General features: G+C 37.5%; 1 protein-coding gene across 1 annotated transcript; it reads right to left on the reverse strand.

The window, feature by feature from the left end:
• Window positions 1–131: 131 nt before the first annotated feature.
• Window positions 132–17,221, reverse strand: LOC113684928 (disheveled-associated activator of morphogenesis 2). Its single transcript, XM_027202349.2, has 31 exons — window positions 16,883–17,221; window positions 15,655–15,744; window positions 12,723–12,791; window positions 12,222–12,310; window positions 12,022–12,099; window positions 11,753–11,810; window positions 11,352–11,442; window positions 10,706–10,812; window positions 10,525–10,635; window positions 9,925–10,028; window positions 9,474–9,540; window positions 9,261–9,378; window positions 8,761–8,893; window positions 8,601–8,647; window positions 8,300–8,364; window positions 7,815–7,937; window positions 7,257–7,643; window positions 6,711–6,755; window positions 6,351–6,413; window positions 6,118–6,192; window positions 5,715–5,822; window positions 5,253–5,359; window positions 5,078–5,166; window positions 4,517–4,630; window positions 4,227–4,327; window positions 3,611–3,672; window positions 3,361–3,421; window positions 3,142–3,276; window positions 2,571–2,666; window positions 2,289–2,363; window positions 132–1,936 (listed from the first exon to the last, which is right to left on the reverse strand). Exons 1-31 carry the CDS (start codon window positions 17,039–17,041, stop codon window positions 1,652–1,654), a joined length of 3,312 nt encoding a protein of 1,103 aa, XP_027058150.2. The 5' UTR covers window positions 17,042–17,221; the 3' UTR covers window positions 132–1,651.
• Between the last annotated feature and the right edge of the window lie 5,046 nt (window positions 17,222–22,267).

A 22,267-nucleotide genomic window follows, 5' to 3' on the forward strand; every position in this document is an offset into this window, starting at 1 on the left:
GAGAATTTACAATTTTGATCATCTCGTAAAGTAGAGGGTCATAGTAAAATTCTTTATGGTGTGAGATAACTGTCGTTATAGAATTTTAGACTAGAAACCCAGGTTCCTTAAATAAAACATGCGAGTCATAATACATTCGCCACATTTATTCAGCCTTCAAATTAATTGTCTTTGTTAAATTTACAAATGAAAAAACGTAGCGTGTTTCTTTAATTTACAAAAAAAGCCTAAATACGTACAAATGATAAAACACCACCATTGAACGGCAAGGAGGAAAGAACTCAAATGAAATTATTCACTTCAGTCTGTTTCTATACAGAAATTCGAAAACAGCTCTATAACAATGCTACTCAATCAAATGAATTAGTCAACATTTCCAGAGCGAATTGCTAACTCAAGTCATAATATAATATTCGAGCTAAATCATTAACAAAACTTGGAATCAATTTAAGTTACAATATGATTTAATATATATTTATCTATTGAATTTTGGTACATTTTACGACATGTGTAGAATAACTCGGGGAAAAAACCAGAACGGCAATAGTTTGGTCAGCTGTTGCCACGCAGTTCAGGCGGGAAATTCGCGCACAATCGACAGCCATTTTTTAAACCAGTTTAACAAATTGCCAGTCCGTTGAACTACCTAAACAAGTTACGAATTGGGAGAAGAATTAACGTCATTCTCTGACAAAAAAACATGTTTGCGAGAGTTTCATCTCTATCAGAACAAATTACTCACAGCCATGCAAGAGCCTTTCAGCTGCGAGCTGTAAGTTTAAAAAAATACTACACTAAAATTAATTGGGCACACAATTAATGAAAACTTCGAGAAACAAAGCTGTTTGTCTGTCTAAAACGCGCACCTGTTTTGACAGACTCTACAATAACTTTGAAATTATGCATTAAATTACTCAAGCAAAGAAAAATACTAACTCTTTACCACGTACAGCCTTCTTCGAGACGCTTAAAGGACTCTTGTGACGTTGTTTATTCAACTGCTTACTCTATATAGCAAAGAAACTACGAGGCTTCGGCTGGGAAACCGGCGCAGGACTGAACACAACGGCACGGATGTCCTGGCGGCTATGAGCTCTGTTTTGCTTTTGCTTAAACACTTCCAAGAAATTAAATTTAAAAAATTTAAATCTAGTCTCCTGTGAGGTAAATATTATTGCTAACACATCATACTAGTGTTTTCATTTCATCTTCACCCCAAATTGCACTGAGTTATGCGCAATTTATAGAACTACGCCTTAAAATTTAGTTTGCGAAGGACTTTCTTGGAAGTTAAAACTTGATAGCCTCAACTTGGTTTCAGTAATTAAGAGAGTATTTTTTTTCACTCCTTTTAAATTTCTTCGAGAAATTTACTCTTGAGTCTTGTGTTTTCATTTTTCATTCATTTTGAGAACTCTATTGGCTGTCTCTGGTGAATTTTTATTTCTCCTTGGAGAAAATGACATTCTGTAAAGCTGCCGTATTTCGCTTTAAAATAAAATACGTAACTACCAAACTTACACAACACGACACTACGTTTCTCTAAACACCCTGATCCAAATTTACGTACACAGAATTACCCGTTGTCAGCGAAATACGAACAGCGTTCTATTGTCCGAGAACCATGCGCAGAGAAGACTATTCGCAGTATTTAATTCTTTCGTGGTATCTTCGGTGAAGTTCTCGGAGAAGCTCGTTCACGTTCGGAACCGTTTTCAACGCGCCAAGCCTGCTTCGGAGGCGCTGTTCGTCTACGACCCTTCATTTTACTGAGTTCGTCTCCAAACACATCTCCAGTTCGTAGGGCGGAGATTAAATCGTCGAATTCGCCGCGATTATCTCCAGCTGTGCTCATCTTTTTACTATTCTTTTCCGGTGCTTGGTTACTATGAATGACTTTCTTAGCCGCTGATCTTTGCCGATCTCTTTCCTTTTGCTAAAATTAAAACCACAACGTTCTGAATCTTATAGGAAAAAAGTTATTTCGTCAATAACAGCTGCATCGGAGTTAAAACCACCTTTCCTGTCAAATCTACGTTTCCTAATTTAAAATCTACAATTATACCCCTAAATAAGAATCTTTTATTTAGTAAATTTAGATAGCTTTATTTATCCGAGCAAATGTATGGAAAATTTCTGACTTTCATTTCTGCGTTTATGTGAATTGCAAAAGCTTGATTTGAACCAGGACTCATCTCATGTCGGAGTCAAAAACGTTAATCCAGTCCACAGAAATTAAAAACAGCAAGGGAATTAAAAAAAAAAAAAAAAAAAAAGATCTGTTTTACCTCAGCCATTGCTCGCGCTTTTCTTTCTTCTTGTTCCTTCCTTTTCTTCATTTCCTCATTCTGATGTTTTGCTTCCTGCAAGACAAGAAAATACCATGACTCTTATTAAAACGCCCCTCGTGCAGTGAAGCCAGAGTGTCAGCTATCACATCAATTTTATCCTTCTCTAGTCAAAACAACAAAACTCATCTTTACTGTTACAAATTTTGGCCGACCTAGTATGGAATGTAAAAACGGCACTAGCTTCCGCTAGTTGACTAAGGAAAGAAAAGAAAAACTTACCGCAAATGACACCAGGAATGCTGAAAACAGACCGAAAAATTCGTCGGACTGAAGCTGTTTTGGTTCCTCACCAAACATGGACACTGCCTTGGCGTACTAAAGAAGCAGTAATAGGAATTAGGCGCTTTGTTGTTAGAAAAGGAACCTTTGTTAGCGCAATTACATAAGTATTTAACAGTTGACTGTTGGATAAACCACTGAGCTAATTCCTTTCCCAAATAGCAAGCTAGACCAGTTTTCAATTGAGTTTCAAATGTTATCTGGAATTGTATTGGTTTTGCTTCACCGACTCCGTGATTGGTGAAAAAGAAAAGCTCGCAGCTCCTTCTCAATCAATCAGATAGAAAACTAAACCCAATAACGACTTGGTCGCCCGAGTTTTCCCGCGCTTTAGGCGGTTTCCTTGTTTTTCCCTTGAGTTCTCATTGGCTCTTCAAGGTTCTTTCCTGTTCTCTAATTGGTAGTTACTTTAGTTTTGGTTTACGATGCCAATCGAAAAGCTCTCTATCTGTGAATGATTGACAGGTAAGTCAGCTGATTAACCGAACGCTCTACACAATCAAAATTTAACCTTTTGCTTCATATCTTTCCAAGATTCGTCCAATTCAGAGAGCGAGAACTGTGCAACTTTCACGAAAGAGCCAATCGCCTCCACAAACTTGTCGCCGTGGATTCGTTCCTTCTTCTTCTGCTGAAATTCCAGCTCCTACGAAATAAGTTGATAATTTGATTCACAAATAATTCATACCCAACTTCAGGAGCGAATAGACTTGTATAAAGGGCAATTTACCTTCTCAACCTCTTTGAGTTCTTTTTTTATGGCAGCTGATTCACTCTCCAACTCACCCAAACTGAAATGGAATGAAGATTATTTCAAAGACGGTAAGGTTTACGTCCCCTTGCAAACCTTTAGGCTCATTCTAGCAAAACATGTTTTGCTAGGTTGTTAAAATTCGTAACAACCGTGAATCTCCCCGAAACAAACTGGCCTGGTGAATAAATCCGAAAAACGCAACACCGAAAAACGGTGTAGAACTCACTTGACTTTTGCAGCTGTTCTCACGTGTGCTAGTTCTTCTTCTAACTTGAGTACCTCAGGATACTGTAAATAAGAGGTGCTTTTTCTTAAAATAATAATATATAGATTTAGCCAAGCCTAAAAGCGAAGCTCGCATTTTTTTTCCCGCACATCTCAAGGGCATAACGCCTTGCCCCGGCCAGGACTAGAACCCGAGTCGTCCGACTCAGAGCCCAGTGCACTGACCACTGGACTACTAAACAAAGCCGTGGGGTTGGCGTGCCCGCGGTACAGTTGACCACGCATGTTAAAAGTAGCACCTTGTACGGTCGTACGGTCGTACGGTCGTACGGTCGTACGGTCGTACATCCAACTTTTTTCGGCTTGATGGGTTACTACTATTTTGTATAATTATGGGGCTACGCTTTGCGAGCTCCGCTATCATATAATGAAACTTGTTACAGCGAGTGAAAATAGTTCAATTTTGGATTCCATTCGCTTACTAAATTACGTAAACCTGTGCACATGCTCTCTTAACGTAAGCTTCAAGCATTTTTTGGCTTTTTGTTAAGGGGGGGGGGGGGGAGGAAGGGGAGTTAATGACTGTGGGACAATAAATCCTTATGAGAGAAACTTACCTTTCTTTCCAGAACCATAATCAGGTAGTGAAGGAGAGTTATTTTTGAATTAGAGCTTGACTTGGTGTCCATTATTCTGTTTAGACTGCCCAGCTTAAAACCTAACAAAACAAAACAGTAAGCATTTTCTGGGCTGAAACAATACCTGACTAACTGAAACTTTCATTTTGGAACTGGTTAAAATTGACTTTGGATTTTTATCTTCAATTTTTTTACAATTTTCAACGCCTTTTTTGGAATGTCATTTTAACCAAAAAGCTATAACCTTCAGCTAAACTATGGTATCTCACCAGCAGCATTTCCTCTTGCTCCTCTGTTCATGTAATTACCAAACGCTAGAACAACTTCCAGTAATATTCTGAGTCTTTTACTTCTCTGAAGTTCTTTGGATGCTTCCAACACAGCTGCGGGAAAAAGAATTACATTCAAAACAATTGACACTTTCTCCCAGGTTTTAATATCTCGGTTTCTATGCTCAAAACAACGTTGTACAAGAGTTTGACAACGACAAAGGAAGCGAAAACAAAGAAACACCATTATACTGTTTTTACTGCCACTCATCCGATTTAACTTATCGCTAACCTGCCTGCTGTCAGAGCTGTGCAAAGGGAATCTAATAAACGAACAGCGTCTGAGCTCGTCTATTGTTCTCGGAGAATTCGTGCGATATTTCGAGCGAACTTTAGTGATCTTCGTGTTGATTGCGTATAACTTCTGACAATACTTCTTTTCTACTGACTCATTCCAGAGAAAAAAAATTTCTCCGTTATAAAGCTGATGGATTCAAATACTGAAAAAAATTTACTGAAGGAAATGATATAACATTAAAAGCCAGCATAGCATTCCCTCACCTTGTACCTTCGGTTTAACTTCGCCCATTCTCTCGGGAAATCTCTTTTTGTAAAACAACGATTTTAACCTCTGCTCGTAGTGGACAATTCTGCAACGTTTTCAAAGAAGCAACGTAAATGAAAGACAAAGTTTTATCGATTATTATAAGGATAAACTTAGCACCACAGAACATACCTTGACATGTCATATAAAAATCTATCTGCGCGAGCAAATTGCTCGATTTCTTTGTTGTGCGCATTGAGAAGATTCTTCTCGTCTGATGTTGGAACGTACTTGAGAAGCTAAAAAATAAAACATAAACAAATCTGGTCAAACGTCCACCTGACTATGAGGCAAAGTTTAATTCATTTGCCTTGCTTCGCTTTGTGATTGGTCCAGAAAACTAGTGCCACCCTCTAAACCAATCAGAAGCAAAAAAAAAAAAACCAAACGCGACTTGGTCACTCGCGTTTTCCCGCGCTTTCTGCAGTGTTTTTATTTCCTTAAAACATTTCCCTCCTTTTTGATAAGCTTCATTCGACCGTTAAATCGGAACTTGCCATTCTTTTGGCCACCGTTTGTGACATAAATTCAACATGTTTGTTTACTCATGATTTTTTTGAAATTTTTAGTTTTAAAAAAACTTTATCCTAATACCTGTTCCACCATATCTTTAGACAGCTCGTCATTCGCATCCACTGAAAGAATTGCTTTAGTTATTTCTTCATCCGTCATCTTCAGCTTCGAGAGCAGAATGCCGCAGTTCTAAAGAAGTCAAATACTTCAGTTTTAACACTTTCATTGACAACAATGTATTTCACAAGAAGTTTCATGATAATATAGCACCCATTTTCTTCAACAACCTGAAAATCTTTTCAAGAACTGACAAAAGTTCAAGTTCTTCTTAAATTACGAATACTAAATACGATGTTGAAAATAAAAAATAAATTCTTGCATCAAGCTGATCGATTCGTCGATGGTTCATTCGATTCTCACCAGTCATATTGAGGGAAACATAAAGCATCTCTAAAGGAGAATTACTGCACTAATCAATACACACCTGAGCGCGTCTGCTGTCAATAAGTGACATCTCTTTTGGTTTTGAGACACTATCTGCACTGTCCTTGTGGTCTTTCTAAATTTATCGTAAATAAAATTAAATAAAAGAATAAAAACAATGAAATGACATACGATCAACGATGATTAAGAAAAATGTACGCTCAACTTGAATTTCTTTGTTTGATGTCAAATAATAATAATAATATTAATAATAATAATAATAATAATCTATACCTCCTTCCTTTGATAAGCAGAAAACATTCTATCAAAATCTTCAAAATCCATGACAGCATACACCTGAACAATACAAATAATTCAACGTGATTAAAACCGACATAAACATAAAAGGAAAGTGAATTTTGCGTGGAAGCCAGCGGTACATACGCATTAGTCAACGGAGTAAGCATCTTCTTGTTGCAGCCCGACTATAGTACTGGCTAAACTGTTCAACTTTCAAGCTCGGTAATAAACTCTTAAGACTAGCAGCAAATATATATGAGAAGTAGCAAGTTACCATTACTATCTAAACAAGATGATGCCTTTTTATCTTTAAAATGCTGTATTATTAATTAATCATGGACAATTAATTGTTACCTTCGCATCATCAATGTCAGTCCACACAGTTCCTTTTATTTTAGACTGAAAATGAAGAACAAGAAACATGAACGAATTTTACGATCATTGTCAATGCAATTTGTTCATGCACGGCCGACCTTTTCAATAGATTTTGCATTAACGAAATTTCACCTTTCTACAATTAACACCTGGTAACCGTTTTCGAAAATCCTGAAGACACATTTAAAGCCCTTTTCTAGAAAGTCTCCTATGTAACCAGCTTCAACTATGTCTCTGGGTACTAAGTGGGAACTGAGCAACCTCGTTGCAAGTAACGCTTTAATATTTTACAGGTTTCGGTGACAATTAAACGCTACATGTACCCATTTACATGGTATACTCCAGGGTCGAGAGAGAGACTGTGAAAGTGTCCTGTGCCCAAAGTGTCCTGCCCACGAACATAACACAGTGACCCTCCAGGGTCGAGCCCAGGCCTTTAGACCCCAAGTCCAGCGCACTAATCTCTAAGCTACCGCGTCTACAAGTTTTTTAGAGCGTTACTTAACGTACAAGAAAGCCACTTACATCCGGTAATTTGGCCCAATTGAAGGACTTGAGTGGCTGAGATGGTTTTGGTGCCTTCCTGTTCGGTTGCTTACTAAACCCGAAGAACCCACCATCGGACTTACCACCGGGAGGTGGGGGAGGGGCTGGACTGCCTGGAAAACCACCAGGTGGGAGAGGTGGCGGAGGAGCTCCTCCCGGAGGGGGTGGAGGTGGTGGTGGTGGTGCAGCAGGCCCTCCTGGTGGCGGGGGAGGAGGGGGTGGGGGACATACACCTTGCATTGGAGATAGCTTGCCGGCAGCAGCTGCACTGGTGAGGTTGGAGATCTTGGCGTCGTCTGGTATTGATCCACCAACACCTTTAAGGATTTCTTCGAGCTTGAATCTTTCCTGGCCTTCAAGTTCAATCTTGGAGGAAAAACGTTGATGAGAGTTGTAAACAGTCGTCGTAGTATGGAGTAACGAGTGCTGAGTTTACTGAATTAGTTTGTCAAAATTGAACAATATTGGAGACGTACAGTGATGTGGCTTGTTCTGTTTCATCGCAGGAGTAAGCGCAGAACAAACAACTAATCTCACCTTGGCTTTCGCCTCATTAAGTTTGGCTTCTTGTTCACGGATCTGTTGCATGGCTTCTTCTCTTTCTTGGGATTCTCTTTCGAGTTTCACAGACATTTTATCAAATGCCTCCTTAAGTTCTTCCTACGGAACAATTCAAAATGCTATTAAAGTGGGCTATAACAAGTCAGGATGTAAGTGTGATGCAGCTATTTTTTCGACTTGGTGGGGTCCCTGTGCCGAAGAAATGCTCTGTGCAAGGTCCGAAGTTTCAATCTCTCGTGGCTCGCTTACTGTAGTAACTCTCAGTAACACCGCCCCAACGCAAGCAACGCTAGTCTCTGAAGGGAAAATACTGATTAGCCCCTCTCCTGAAAAGGTACGGTGATAATTCTAATACCCTAGAGACAAACGCCCGACTGGTTTCACTGAAAAAGATATTATGCATTGTGATTATAAAGCCACTTTAGCTCTTTTGTTCTAAGTGTGGTGTGAACGCCTCTTACCAGTTCTTCTTTTTTGCTATCCACTTCTCTTTCTTTCTTCTGGAGTTTGGCTTTAAGACCTTCCACTGTAACAAAAACAAAATAGTTATTTGTGCCAAAAAAAATCTTTGGGGGTTATAGCTATTACGTTAATTCACTAATTCTGTTTAAAATGTTCATGCGAGAATAATAATAATGATGTTTTTATTTTAAAAAAATTCATGAACACGAACAGAGGTTTTCGACTAACAAAAATCCATTGAGCATTGCCAATTGTACTAAACGAAAAAAAGGTGAAAAAAAACTTGATCCATTGGCTCACCATCTTCTCCAAGTTCCTCCCTACGTAGCTCGTCTTCATGAAGTAATCTGCGCCGAAAAAAAAAAAGTTTTAAGAATGTTGAAGAATGTTAACAAGAAAAGAAAAGACTAGTAAAGACATGTAGGCCAGTACAGCGTGCTCAAAAAATCCCTCCACTCACGTGTCTAGAATGTAATTCACATTAATATCCAATGGTGCCACATCCGGGTCACTACCGTCATCTTCCTGGACAGAGATTTGCTGAACGACTCTATCAATCAACTGCCAAAGTCTCCGAGCCACACCATGATCATCTTCAATAACAAAAAGACATTGCTTGTGACGCTGTGCTCATGCGCAAATGCGAGTGATTGCTTACCCTGTGTGTGCAGAACCGTTAACGTGTATTGCAGCATTACAGGCACTTGACGTACGTGCAATTCCCACGCATTACACGTGCAACGGCTTGTAACTGACAGCAAATATTTCATCAATAGTCGCCGTTTGCAGTCAGCCTCACGCTTAAGCTCCTAATTGTACGTAAAACAAACTTTCAACAAAACTACAGATGTAATTAAATCGATAGTTATCTTGTGACAATGATGGTTGGCGTTAATGATACTTAGAATGATAAAGAACTACAATGTTGATAACGATCTGAAAACTGAAATCCACACTTACTCGTAACCAGGAGCAAATGATGAAGAATTGACAACAGATGTGGATAAGCTGATGTTGTACACAATTTCCTTCTAAGAACATCAAACATACAGCTCGCACTTCTTAGATCAATGTAAGGCTGCAAAAACAGAAACATTTCAATACATTGTTGGTACTTTTGTTGCAAATATTACAAAGTGCTCGAACAGTTACAAGAATTAATCAGATACTTACCATTCCATATCTCTTGGAAAGTTCTTTTTCATCATCAAGCCTTACTATGTCAAAAAAGTTAAAATGCCTGGAAAACATAGATAGCATGACATAGAGGTGAATTGAATTTTAAAGACAAAGCAGCAAAGTTATAACAGTTTTCAAAAGAAAATAACTTTTTTCCATCATTCCTAGTTTTGAAAGTTTGTTGCTTAATTTGTACTTTCACTGTGAAATACCCGCACTAACAAGTTTCCTACTTTTCTTAAGTCAATTGACACTGAAACATCAAATTGTCAAACGAACAAAATGGCACAGTAGTGTCAAGATGTATATTCTAGGATGAGAGTGATGTTTCTCTGTTGACGACGTGCAGTTGGTTCTAAACTTTCATTGAAAGTTTGCAGAAATTGGCTTTGCATTGCGGAGTCTTAATTACACTGTGGTTGCCGACGAGTCAATTAAGACAAACCTGTCGAGAGTTGCATTTTCCAAAGTGCGCAGCTTCTCAATGACTGGCTCAATTCCTAGCATAAGGAACTCGAATCGAAGATGAATACGAAATTCGAGATGTTCCTGTGGGGAAAAAAAGAGTTACTTAGATAATTACACAAGCTATCGCTAAGAAATGCACCGTCGTTAAAATTATTGAGTCAACATGGCTCAGGACTGCTGTGAAAAACAGAGATTTCAATCAGTGCTAGTCAAACATTCTGAATGATGTCTCGTCCTTTTGAAAACAGAGTTAACTGTTTACTTTCCCGCACCACACTGTTCTACTCTGGCCGAAAAATAATAGGAAAATGACTGCGAGGACTATCGATTTGTTTTTCAAACATATTAGGGCCGGGATACGGACGTGGTGTTATAAATTATTTGAAATATAACCAGTTGATCCTATAACCTAGTAAACGCATACAGTGCAATTTTCTAGCGTTTTTGAACTTTAAAAATCCAATCATTCTCATAGATCAACCAAGTTTTGGAATTCTGAAGTAACTTTTACACCACCATGAAAGCATTCTAACAATTAATTAAAATTTTATCGCTATGACAAGTACTATGGACGTACCGCTCCTGCTCCATATTTCAGAGCAGCGTTGATGAATGACATAATGGCTATCTTCAAGTTAAACTCTTCTCTGTACTGCCCAGTCGTACGATCTAGGTCATTGATCAATGTCTGAAATGAAAGAAAAATTTTTTTATTGTTTTCTCAAGATGAACAGTCCATAAACCAAAGATAAACTCACCTGGAATCTTGTTCGTTCCTCATTAAACCTTTGAAAGTGAGTCATGGCATCCAGTGCCTTCTTGTGACCACCAGGTACCAAACAGACAGCGCCAAGGATTTCTAACACTGCAAGGAGAGACACATGTTCAAGTCCACCATTGTAAGTCCGTGATCATCACATTTACATGTATGCACAAAATCCATTTTGGCATCTACTACATGCATATAAAAAAATTACATATATGTAAGGGCCTCTTCATATGAGCCTTGCAAATTAAGACTGCTCCAGTTATTGCCAACTCACACCTACTACTCCTCCCCGCCTTTTTTGTAAGTAAAGCTTTGATGTGTTCTATTAACCCATAGAATCATTAACACAATCCGGTTCAAGAAATGAGTTCCATCCCTTCCCAACAGTGGGATAAAGACTATGCTACAGAGAGGAAAGAAATCCAGGCTTAATAACTTTGAGCAATAGTGCTGCAATTGGACTGAAAATTACCAGCCAGAAGAAACTTGAGAATACCAATTCGTGTTCATCTTGGCAATCAATCTTAAATTCTTCTAAGAAAAGTAAACAAGCTAAAATACAATACATAGCTCAGTGTACAGGCTATAAATTCTTTAACAACAGTTATACCCTTGCACCTGTTTTATAAGCCTACCTTGTATTTTAGTTTTGACATTTTCAGTGCTCATACTTTGAGCAATGACATTTATACATGATGGGTGTGCCAACACATGTGCTCTTCCATGCTATAAGAGAAGGAAAGATATGTTTTTACCAACAATCATGCAAGGAGATTTTTAGTAAACTGCGACAGCCCACTCACTCCACAGAACTCACTATCTGCCAGTCTGCCCCTTACTGTTAGTCACACAGTTCTCATAATTGCACTCCTGAGAAATTGGTTTTAAATCAGGCAATATTCTCTAGTTGATGTATTTAACTCTTTAAACAGCTTCCCCTTAGCAATGCAAGGATACTGTAAGGAGATATTACATGTCCATCACTCTCTCAGGTGAAAAAGCTTATATAAAGATTACTGTCAGTAGTGATACTCACTGAGCTGTTCATCAGTGCTTTAAAACATCCTATTGCTGCAGTGTGAATTTTACTTTGACTGGAAAGAAAAAAGAGAATTTCATTGGAGTACAGTTAAATAAATGAACCCGAACCTATACAAGAAAGTTTACAAATAATGAATTAATGGTACAAAAAGCTGCTATATTTGTGCAAAGAATGCCATCCCCTGCCCTTGCAATACTACACAAAGTTAATAATCAGTCTAAAGAAACAAATAATGACCTGTAGAATATACAATTGAACTGTACCTTGTTGCATAGTCCATATTTTCTAAGAAATCTAATAAACAATTTAAACCTTCTAATTCGATAAACCTATGAACAAATCTGCAACAAAATCAAACAAAAAAACAATTAGGCCTCATTGTTTAAAATAGTTCTATTACACATATAAGCCAAGATTAAAATAAACATACTAAAATTATTTTCATTATAATGGACATACACACCTCAAGGGCTGAGTACGAAGTGCAGTCTTAAGTCCATCTACGAGTTTTGCTCGTGTCTCTATCTCCTCCTCACTCTTAAAAATGTAAATCTGTAACAAAAAAAAGTGCCATCTGCCATCAGGCCAATTGACCCACACTCCCCAACCTTCTTCCCATTTCTGCAACAAGAAGCAACTGAGAGTTATGCCACTCCCCATGGATAAGATGCTAGTCCGTTTACAGGCCCCACCCCCCCCTCTCTACATTTTGCTCAGCTTCAATGATAGTTTGCCAGTACTCTGGGGCAGTGAGAAGCACTGTCAAAGTGAAGTGTTTTTCTCAAGACAACAAAACAACCACCCAACCCAGTCTTAAAACCCAGACTGCCTGCCTCAAAGTCCAGCACCCTAAAAATGCCGTACTAGTAATAACAAGGTCAAAGGTGAACATCAAAGTCGTGACTGATGCCTATGTGTTGAGAGGTAAGTGTGAATATACAAACAACTTTCATGTAGGACTTACTGATTGGAGGCTCTTCAACTGATCTATGTAGTACTCTGGATAACTGGTGGAACTTAATTCTTGTTGTTCCTGAAATTTGATGCGTAAAAATTAGTAAATGATAAAATCACACAACTCATGCACCTCAAAAGCCAGTAAATCCTAAGGTGTGCAATACAGCGATGTAGAAGTATTTAACTGTGTCCACTGCTACATATAGTTAACCACAAGTTTCCAGCAGATTCCATCCAGTTTTTATGGACAATAAATTATTGCTTGGCAGTGTACATGAATGTTCTTGGTACATTGGAAATATAGAATATCTATAATCCACCATACACTGTGGATGATTCTACATAATTAAAGGAGGCTGTCTCTTGATATTTGTGCTGAAAACAAATGCCACAAACAATCAATCTTTGAAGGATATCATGAAGAAAGGCAAAACTAATTAAAAAACTATAAAATATACCTTTGACTCCCTCTTATTGATACAGATACAGTTGTAAATTATTGTCTGTCGGTCATTTTTTCCCCTCTTATTCTTTGACGAAACTGAGAGAGGCACTAATGTTCAACCTTCTCTGAATCTATTGGCCACTCTCTGGCAATAGGCTAACAATATGATTGCCTCAATACCAAAACAATTAAATTAAAGGAAAGCAGACAGATTGTCTCTGAAAAAAAAAAAAAACATATTTCTAACTCATCTCACCTTTGTGTTGTTTTCACTTGTTCTATATATTAAATCAGAACCTAAATTTGTTACAACTTAAAATCAACAATGTTGATCTCTGTATCTGTACATGTATGTAAGTCAATTTTCTGTGATGAGTTAAAATCAAACTTTAAACAGTAAAATCCACACAATGCAATTAAAAATTTCAAACAAAAGAATTACGATAAACAACCCGCCTTGAGATAAAAAAACTGCAATGGTGAACATGTTGCCCAGTAAATACATGTAATGACAACCATGAAAATACACAAATCACTGCTTTAGCATATAGAAGGAATTCTTTAGAGAACTGTACAATGTACAGAATTGTGCTAAATCAACACTATTTGTTAATTGCAGAAAATTCTTCTATAAATCTTCAGAAATACTAGGTTATGCTCTAGCACAGCTTAGTCACCACACGTACAGATTGTGTGACCCTACTTTCTCAAAGATGAGCACCCAGATCTCTAAGACAAAAGCCCCTCGAATGGGTATCCTGTGCTGCTTTAACCATGTATGTAAAATATTACACAATGAGCTGCAGATATGGTACTTCTCTTGGGTGATTGTAAGGAAAGTAATTTACCCCTGAGCTTGGCTTTCTTTTCATTTTTTCTTTGCTTTTGAACAGTAAATGAAAATAATTTAACTTTAAAATCATAACAAAACTTGAAAAGAAAGTTACTTGAGGAATCATTGATTGCAAGTATCTCGATGATAAAACTGTGCTACAAAATGACAACTGTACTGTATATGCATGTGGTAACATTACCATAAAAAGTTCTCAAAGAGTATTTACCGATCTATACACGTATTTATGTTTAGCTACATTGAATCCCAAGCGCACAACCTTGGAACTGTTCATGCATGACAAGTCAATATTCTGATATCAAACCACTAGACAGTCTGTCTATAAAAAAAAACTATGTCATTCAATTTCACTCCTCAGCTCTTCTTTTAAGTGTGACCTCTTACAGCAAATTGTATACAGGGGAGGAAGTAAGGTTGAAATTCAAGGCTACTGAACCAGCTAAAATAGGTTAAAAAAGCTATTTGATTTGAATCACTATTGTTTTAGAGGTCAAGAATTCTATATTCACAATAATTATTTGTGATGAATGATATTGGTTGCACTAGACAACTTCACCATTTATTGACAAACATATTAATTTGATTAAATAATCATTTTAAAATCAGTACTGTTATTGTAATACATTTTTTCTTAAAGCATGGGTTAGAAAATATTTCAGTCTCTGGAATTAAATTTTTAAATGGCTCAGATGGTTAGCTAACAAGCTTAAGCCTGGAGGCTTCAAGAGAGAAAAAAATAAACATGCTTAACATTCAAAATATTCTGTCCAAAAGATGGCAAAGACATCTAAAAAATCCAAGATTTAATGACCAATGATGATTGAAGTGGAATCTAATCACAATGGGAAAAATAGAAAAAGGAGATTTCTTTACTTAATTTTGACAAGGACTTTGTAGCAGAGAAATTAAATATAGATATTTTAGAGAAACCTTGATACTTTGAAGCAAAGAAAGTAAAAACCTATTTTTCAGAGGAACTTTAATTCTTTAGACCAGATGGTTTAAAAGTAGACAATGTTGCGTCTAACCACAAAAAAAGAGAAAAGCCCTTGAACAATATATTTGGATTTTAAAAGAATACACTGGATGAACAATCACTACCATAATACTTCTATTTCTTGACATTATACCAAATGTTAATCATTTTTGGTCTTCTTGATAAAACTTGTAGTGTGCCAAACATACAAATCAAAAAACGAAAGTGCATAATATTTTTGTTTGCCCAAGTTTAGTGATGAAAAGTGTTTTGAAAAATCCAAACAGCTGCAATCTTGAGCAATTACTGAAGCACCTCGAAAATGCAAATGAGTAATTCATAAATTTGGGTTATTCAAAAAACTTTCATGTTAAACTCCAAAATCCTTTTACTTTCCAAGAATTCCACTTTTGAATATTTATTTAGCACTTGTGTGTTGGTTTGAATATTCAGCATAACATAGCACTATTACAAAAAAAAAAAACGAAAGCGATAGCTGTATGTAGTTATTAGGACTTGCGTATGCGTATCACCGGCCTACGTCGTCAAGCGCGGACCTCATTAAAAATTAACATTGCTGAATTAATATTGTGTAAATACGAAGTCCTCCAATATCAAGGAGTGAATCAACAGGTATCGGAAGGAAAGAAAAATCCAGATCTTACCTTCTTTTTAGACAAATAGAGCTGCCATTTTTTCTCCGGTGGTAATTCAAACATGGCCTTCTTGTGAACTGCAGTGAGGTCAAGCTCTTCCTGAAGAACATGAATAAAACGCGGACAAATATTGATAGAAAATAATCGAGATCGACACTGTTCTGATACGAAATATTTGTATTAAATTAAAAGCAATGCTCGTCCTTCCCTTGTTCCTTAAATTGATACATTTGTGTGGTTTATTTTGGCCATTTTAATTCTAAACAAGTTTTCTAGAATATCGTCGGCGGTTCAACAAATGTTGACTAAAATTGTACACCACTACAAAATTACTTGACGCGATTTAAAGAATCAGACAACAGACCTCCCGTGTTCACAACAGTTGCGCTTTATTTTTAGGAAGAAACGAAAAGAAATGCTATTAATAACTGATTTTGGAACTCGTGAAAAATAGAGCGAAGCGAATAAAAACATTCTTTTCAAGGAAGAACTCATCGAGTGGAAGAGGTCGAATGCACGCGAAAGGAATATCGATTTTCTATTTAGAAATCAAGACATTTAGAATGATCAATTCGCATGATCGACGGATTTACTCGAAAGGCAATGCTCACAATAACTAATCAAAGATTTAATCACAACGAAATCAATGTCAGGATACATAACTTCATTGACAAGCTGAATTCATAAAAAGTCGGAAATGATTTTGAGGTCGCAGGATAAATTTATTAACATAAACAATTGTCAGGGACATGGAATTGGAGAAATTTGACTCCAGTAGAATTAGTCAGAGCATATTGCTTCTAAGAGGGACATATAGGCAAATTTCGCATCAGAAATTTCAAATATTACATATTAGATAAGACTTATAAATGAACTGTATAGATCTATTGAAGTACTAGTACGAAGTGAAAGGAACGACGATCTGTAATGCCAAAAGCACTTAATTCAAGTCCATTGGGAATAATTCCGTGGAATCTTCAAGGCATGAATTTGTTCTTCTCTATTTCATTATTCTTCCGAGAGGAAAGAAAAACTATTGATCCAATAAGGTTCGAGAAAGTTCCATATTTTGGCCTCTGACACGTGGATGTAAGAATTATAAATAACAAATCTAATCGAAATACTTGCCTACGCCTCCTTGACAAATGTCAAAGAAAAGAATGACCATGAAGCTGAATAACTTCTCCAATTTGGGGGAAACAATTCCAGCTTAAACTTAAAGTCTCTATTCACTTACCACAATCTCTGCGAACTTAGCATTGAGTTCGCTTTCTTCAGGCATCGGCTGTGAAAACTCCTGAAGCGTCTGCATTCCCTTTGAATGGTCGATGCCATAGCGAATTTCGGGGTGGTTTGAGCGAGATCCGAAACAGCCCACACCACGCTTTCGAGGCATTTTACAAACCGACTGTTATCTTTTCACATGAATCATGAGTATACACTGCCACATAAGCCTTCTAGGATAGAAAAAGTAAAGAGGCGAAGGACAATGAGCGGCCGTAATCATCAGCCGCTGCGCTGACCGACCATAACACTAGCTAGCGCGAGTACTAAACGGGAAGCAGTACGGGACTTCAAACTACATCTGTCTAGGGGAGGGGTAGTTAATAAATCTGTTAGGGTGGTAACATCAAATTAAATTAAATCAATCAAACCATTCATAGGGACTTCTGTGGATTAATATTTCCCTTCAACCTGCAATGCCTTTGTAACTTTCAGTCATGTTGAACAACTTTCATTTCATTTACAATGGAAACGGCAAACCTTATTTTACCCCTCTCCTGTCAGGGATAATTTACCGTGACAAAATTAACCTTACCGGGATTAAGTGACTGGTTTATGTTTTGCCTCAGCTTTCCGACTAACACCTTGCTCGACTTGACTCACTCGGTGTGATAAATAGTTTTTAGCTTAGAATCATTGATTGTGTATTCAAAGATGGCTGCATAAATATCCGTGAAGAGTAATTTAAGGATAAATTTCATCGCGTTTTACAGTTCGATTCTTTGTAACATCGGAACTCGCTAGAATTAAAATTTCGTCGCACGTGACCTTCCGGTGCGAAGTAGAACAGTGCCGCCTTTGGTTAGAAACCGGATATGGAATTGTCTTGGAAATGAGGTACAAAGTACCGAGTTCCGGAGAAAGGATTATAGAACAATCAATAATTAGAAGAAGTTGAAAATGAAGTGATCCCTACGTGCTCTCGTGATGTCTTGGAAAATCAAAGTTTAGGGCGAAAGCCAACTCGAATTTAACTAGAAAGGTTGCTTTCTAAACTCTTTAGTCCGGAACCATTCTTCACGTCGCAGTTCTACAAAGTTAAATTGAGCGAAAGTGCCTCTTTCGTATCAGCTTAAATATCACATAAAACTAATATTTGTGCGTCGATAGCATTGTTATTGGCAACGTAATGATTTTTGTCAGTCTGAAAATACTGAATAACCGTATTGAAGCTCTGTCTCAATGATATCTGGAAAACGGCCAGATCAACGAATTTGTCTGCCTGAAAGCACCAATTTATAAATATTACCTTGCTGCTACCCGAACGTAAGTATTCCTCTATCGCCAAGCGCCCATTTCTATAATTAATGGTTCCTGCTATCGTCCAAACACTTAAAACAATCAAGTACCAGCCGTAAAACCACTCTTGAAGCTGAAGAAATTTCCCTTTCGATATTTCATATTCGAGTTAATTTTAGCTCGTGAATCAGTGCTAATTTTGTATACTTCAGCTAAGATTTTAAAACAAGGAAATAGTTAGTTTCCGTTTACGCACTGTTTGGTCAGAAGGGCGGAGACCCCGTCAACAATTTGAATGATTTGTTTTGTTTTGTGTGTCTTTGTTTTGTGTGAGACAAGTCTTAACTTGTCAGAAAATAACAAAAGTTCTCCAGGTTTGAACAACAAGAATTACTTAAAATAGGTAAACTCAATTATAGTTACATCGGAGTTGTGGAATGTGATATACGACACTTTGTACCCGGCACTCAAAATGAAAGCTTTCAAGTCGTTAGTGGGATCCTCGTAAGAGCCAAAGTGACGTTATAAAACCTATAATATTACCTGTATTCCGTAAACATGATTCATCGATAGTTGGTTTAAAGAACTTCCACACTTGTTTCTCCTTACATCAATATCTCAATAGCATATATTTGTGGTCAAATAAGAACTCTTGAAAGTACGAATTCCGAATCCTTATCACCAGTTATGAGCACATTTTTATTTCAAACTGGCCGTTGCAACATGTTGTCCATAGTCAAGAAGCTTCTAGAAACTCGAAACTCTTAAATAGTGATCACCTTTCATCTTTGCAGTTCATCTTAATTGCAAACTCGTGGTTTTAAAAAATACCAGGGTTCGTGAACATGGTGTAAGATGATTTTGATGTCTTGTACCAATCTTTCCTCTTGCTCAAAAGTAGCTTTCGATGATGCCTTTCATCAAACCTTTTATTCTATGTATTCGTGTTTTTCTTTTCTTTTTTACGAGGTTTAAAACGACTTTTTGTCCGTCAAAATACTGATGACAAGGATTCACGAAAGAATGAACGGTACATCCGTTGAGGAACTTAACAACACAGCTTTCACCAGAATAAAGGGAGTAGTGCTGCGTCAATGGGAGAGTATCGCAGGTCATTTAGTGTTAATAACTGAGTTGAAAACGTAAATTGGCCACCGTTCAGAGTCACAAGGCTAACGTTTCGAGCGTTAGCCCTTCGTCAGAGCGATGATGAAGGGATGATGAAGGGTAACGCTCGAAAAGTCAGCCTTTTGACTCTTTACAGTGGCCAATTTACGTTTTCAACTCAGTTGTTAACACTAAATTACCTGCTTTCACTGGAATAGTCTGCACCAAATCTGTCTTCAGATTTTATAGTCGAGTTCAGTTAACTGTAGTTAACGAGCAGTTACATGTTAATAGTACAGACTCGGTCCGAGTGCAGTTACTTGCAGCGGTAAAACTTTTTGGCCGCTCGCCGTCTCCCGCAAAATAAGTAGATTACGCTCGAGAGGATGGAGAGGATAACATTTGCGTGTGTTCACACCCAGGCTCGCAACTCTGCTACGCGCGTTCAACCAGTAACTCCGCGAGACACTTGAAAGACGTGAAACTGAAATCTTTTAAGGACTGGTGAACTTTAAACTCGTCTAGGTTCCGAAGTTATCTAAACGCATAGTATACTCTACGTGCAATAGTCTTACTGTAAAAATTCCAAAATTGGCTGGGATTGAAAGTGGATGTAATTTGCACTCGAACTTGCCGTGAATATCTAAATTATATCAGAGCTACGAACTTGATAATTCTGCAAAGGCAGCTGATTCATTTTACTGAAATGTTGCTTAATTCATGTACACACTCAATTATTTCCGAGTAACTGGAGTGCAGTCAAAACAAAGACCTGTTATCTTCAATAAACTGTAATTTAATTATTCGCTTCCTGTCCACTTCTTTGAGAAGGCGCCGTAAACCGGAAAATCGGCGTTGTCGCTTCCATTTACGGTGACTTAAACTCGTAAAGTCTAACAGATTATTTCGAAATCAATCCTTTGTGGATAAACTGAGCCAAGTCTGTGACAATTAAGCCCAAATGTTGCTCGAAAATATCTTTCTATCGTCATCAAATGATTCAGCGCAGAAAAATATGTGTTCCTCGTATTGAGGCATTGAAAGAAGAGAGAATATTATCTTTTGAGTTCATCTGTGCCAACTTTCATATCAGTCGGATCTTCTGTGTAATAAGGATTAGAAGTACATTAACATGATTAATTATTTTCTCATTTACTCTGCGCTTTTCTGATTTGCGACAAATGATCCATACAATAAAGCCGATAGTTATAGATAACACTAGAGACCCTTTGTGTGAGTATCTTTCTTTGAGTGCTTTATCCTCGTCGGCAACTACGAGACTTGAAATTAAAAAAAATTGTGTTGACTCTCGAAAGCGCTACAATAAGCACTGACTCAATCTGACCTTGAAGGCAGTTTTCTAGATCATTTTTTTCTTTTAAAATGGATATTAGGATAAATAAGTTTTAAAAGACGAGATCTGGGGATTCCACGCAATTTAAAAATCAACAACGGGCTTTAAAGTTAACCGAGAGAAGATCAAGTGAAGGCATTAATCCTCTATATTATTTTTATTATAAGTGTAATCCACTGCCAGATTCAGGGGTTATTTTCTTTTTCAAGGCGAAACTGCTCTCCCGTGAACAATTTGAGGTTAAGCCAGCTCAGAGCGTGCACGGTGTGCCACAAGGGGCTCCACTGAAACGCATATATTGTAAACTTCCTTCGATCTAGCTTTTCATTACGCTCTGCGTTACTCTTTAGCTTGAAAACGGTCATGTGACATCTATCTTGCGTGCTGTCAATGTTTTTTGGTGAAAAGCGAACCCCTGAGAAGCAGATGAGATGTTCGTTTGAAGCAAAATTCGTGTCAAAGAATTGATTATTTCTTGATCTTCTGAAAGTGTAGAAAGAGAGAATCACTTTTGATGTTCGATAATCACGTGAAAGATAACGTTAGATGTATAAAGGGGACCACCATAAAAGCGAAGAACAGAGAAAAAAGGACGAGTGAGTCAAACCTTGGCAAGGATGGGTGAAATTAAAGGACGGTTAATCAAATTTCATCCCGTCCTAAGCTTGTAAAACGTTTGAACGATTTTCTGTTAAGAATCTCGTTTCAACAAGATTACCTTTAAATGCCTTAACCTGACTTCTTTGAACAGTTTAAGAAGATTACCTGATCATGTTTGAATAGTCATTTCAGCTTTGATGCTGCATCCAACTGTGTAATAACCGAAAAACTAAATAATCTGCTTAGTAAACTCCGAAAAGTATAAAGATTCGGCGATTAGAAATTCACCCTCGGCAATAATTGAATCATTCTACTTTCATTCTGACATACAAATCACCGGTTCTAAATCTTCGTCTACTTTTGTTTATGGTTTTATCAACTAAGTTTATAATGTAAATTGGCCCCTGTCAAAAGTTTCTAAGCACTGCGAGCGTTAGCCCTAACCCTTCGTCAGAGCAAACTTTTGCTCTGACGAAGGGCAAACGCTTGATACATCGGCTTAGAAACTCCTTCCGGTTGCCAATTTACATTATCAACTCAGTTGATAAGACCAAATTATCTTGTTCTTGTATACTCCCCCACCGACGCAGCACCACATTTTATTTAGAAGCTTATAATGACCCTCTTTCTCACTTTTGCACATGGTTTATTCTGTGGCTATTCAATACCAGTCCACCCTAGAGTCCTCTTGCCTTACTGCGCATGTTTTTTTCGTTTTCCGATCGCCGCGTTCGCCGCGGCTTAGAAAAACAGGAAATCGTTGGTCAAATGATGACCAGAAGTTCTACTAATAATAAATTGATTTAAAAATATGAACAGCTGGCCTTTACACCAAGAACGATTCTTCCCGCTAAGCCAGGAATTTCGACTTAGCAACGGCTTTGAAACGGTTTTGGTTTGCAAGCCGAAATTGGCCTGAGCGGAAGTCATGCAAAAGGTCGTGATGACGTATTATTCCTCCTGAGTTCGCTAAGAATCCTGGAATCGTGTATAGAACGGCTATACAGACTGGAACGGCTATATAGAACGGCACTAAAT

The sequence above is a fragment of the Pocillopora damicornis genome, chromosome 7, assembly GCF_964200805.1.
Source record: "Pocillopora damicornis chromosome 7, jaPocDami1.2, whole genome shotgun sequence".
NCBI classification, from domain to species: domain Eukaryota; kingdom Metazoa; phylum Cnidaria; class Anthozoa; order Scleractinia; family Pocilloporidae; genus Pocillopora; species Pocillopora damicornis.

Bases quoted from the DNA above. Each gene is read 5' to 3' on its own strand.
- LOC113684928 (XM_027202349.2), bottom strand. From the start codon at position 17,041: ATGCCTCGAAAGCGTGGTGTGGGCTGTTTCGGATCTCGCTCAAACCAC. The intron at 10,813-11,351 runs GTAGGCTTATAA...CTCTCCTTGCAG, and splicing joins TGTCAAAACTAAAATACAAG to TGTTAGAAATCCTTGGCGCT. The intron at 5,167-5,252 runs GTATGTTCTGTG...AAAACGTTGCAG, and splicing joins TTTTTATATGACATGTCAAG to AATTGTCCACTACGAGCAGA.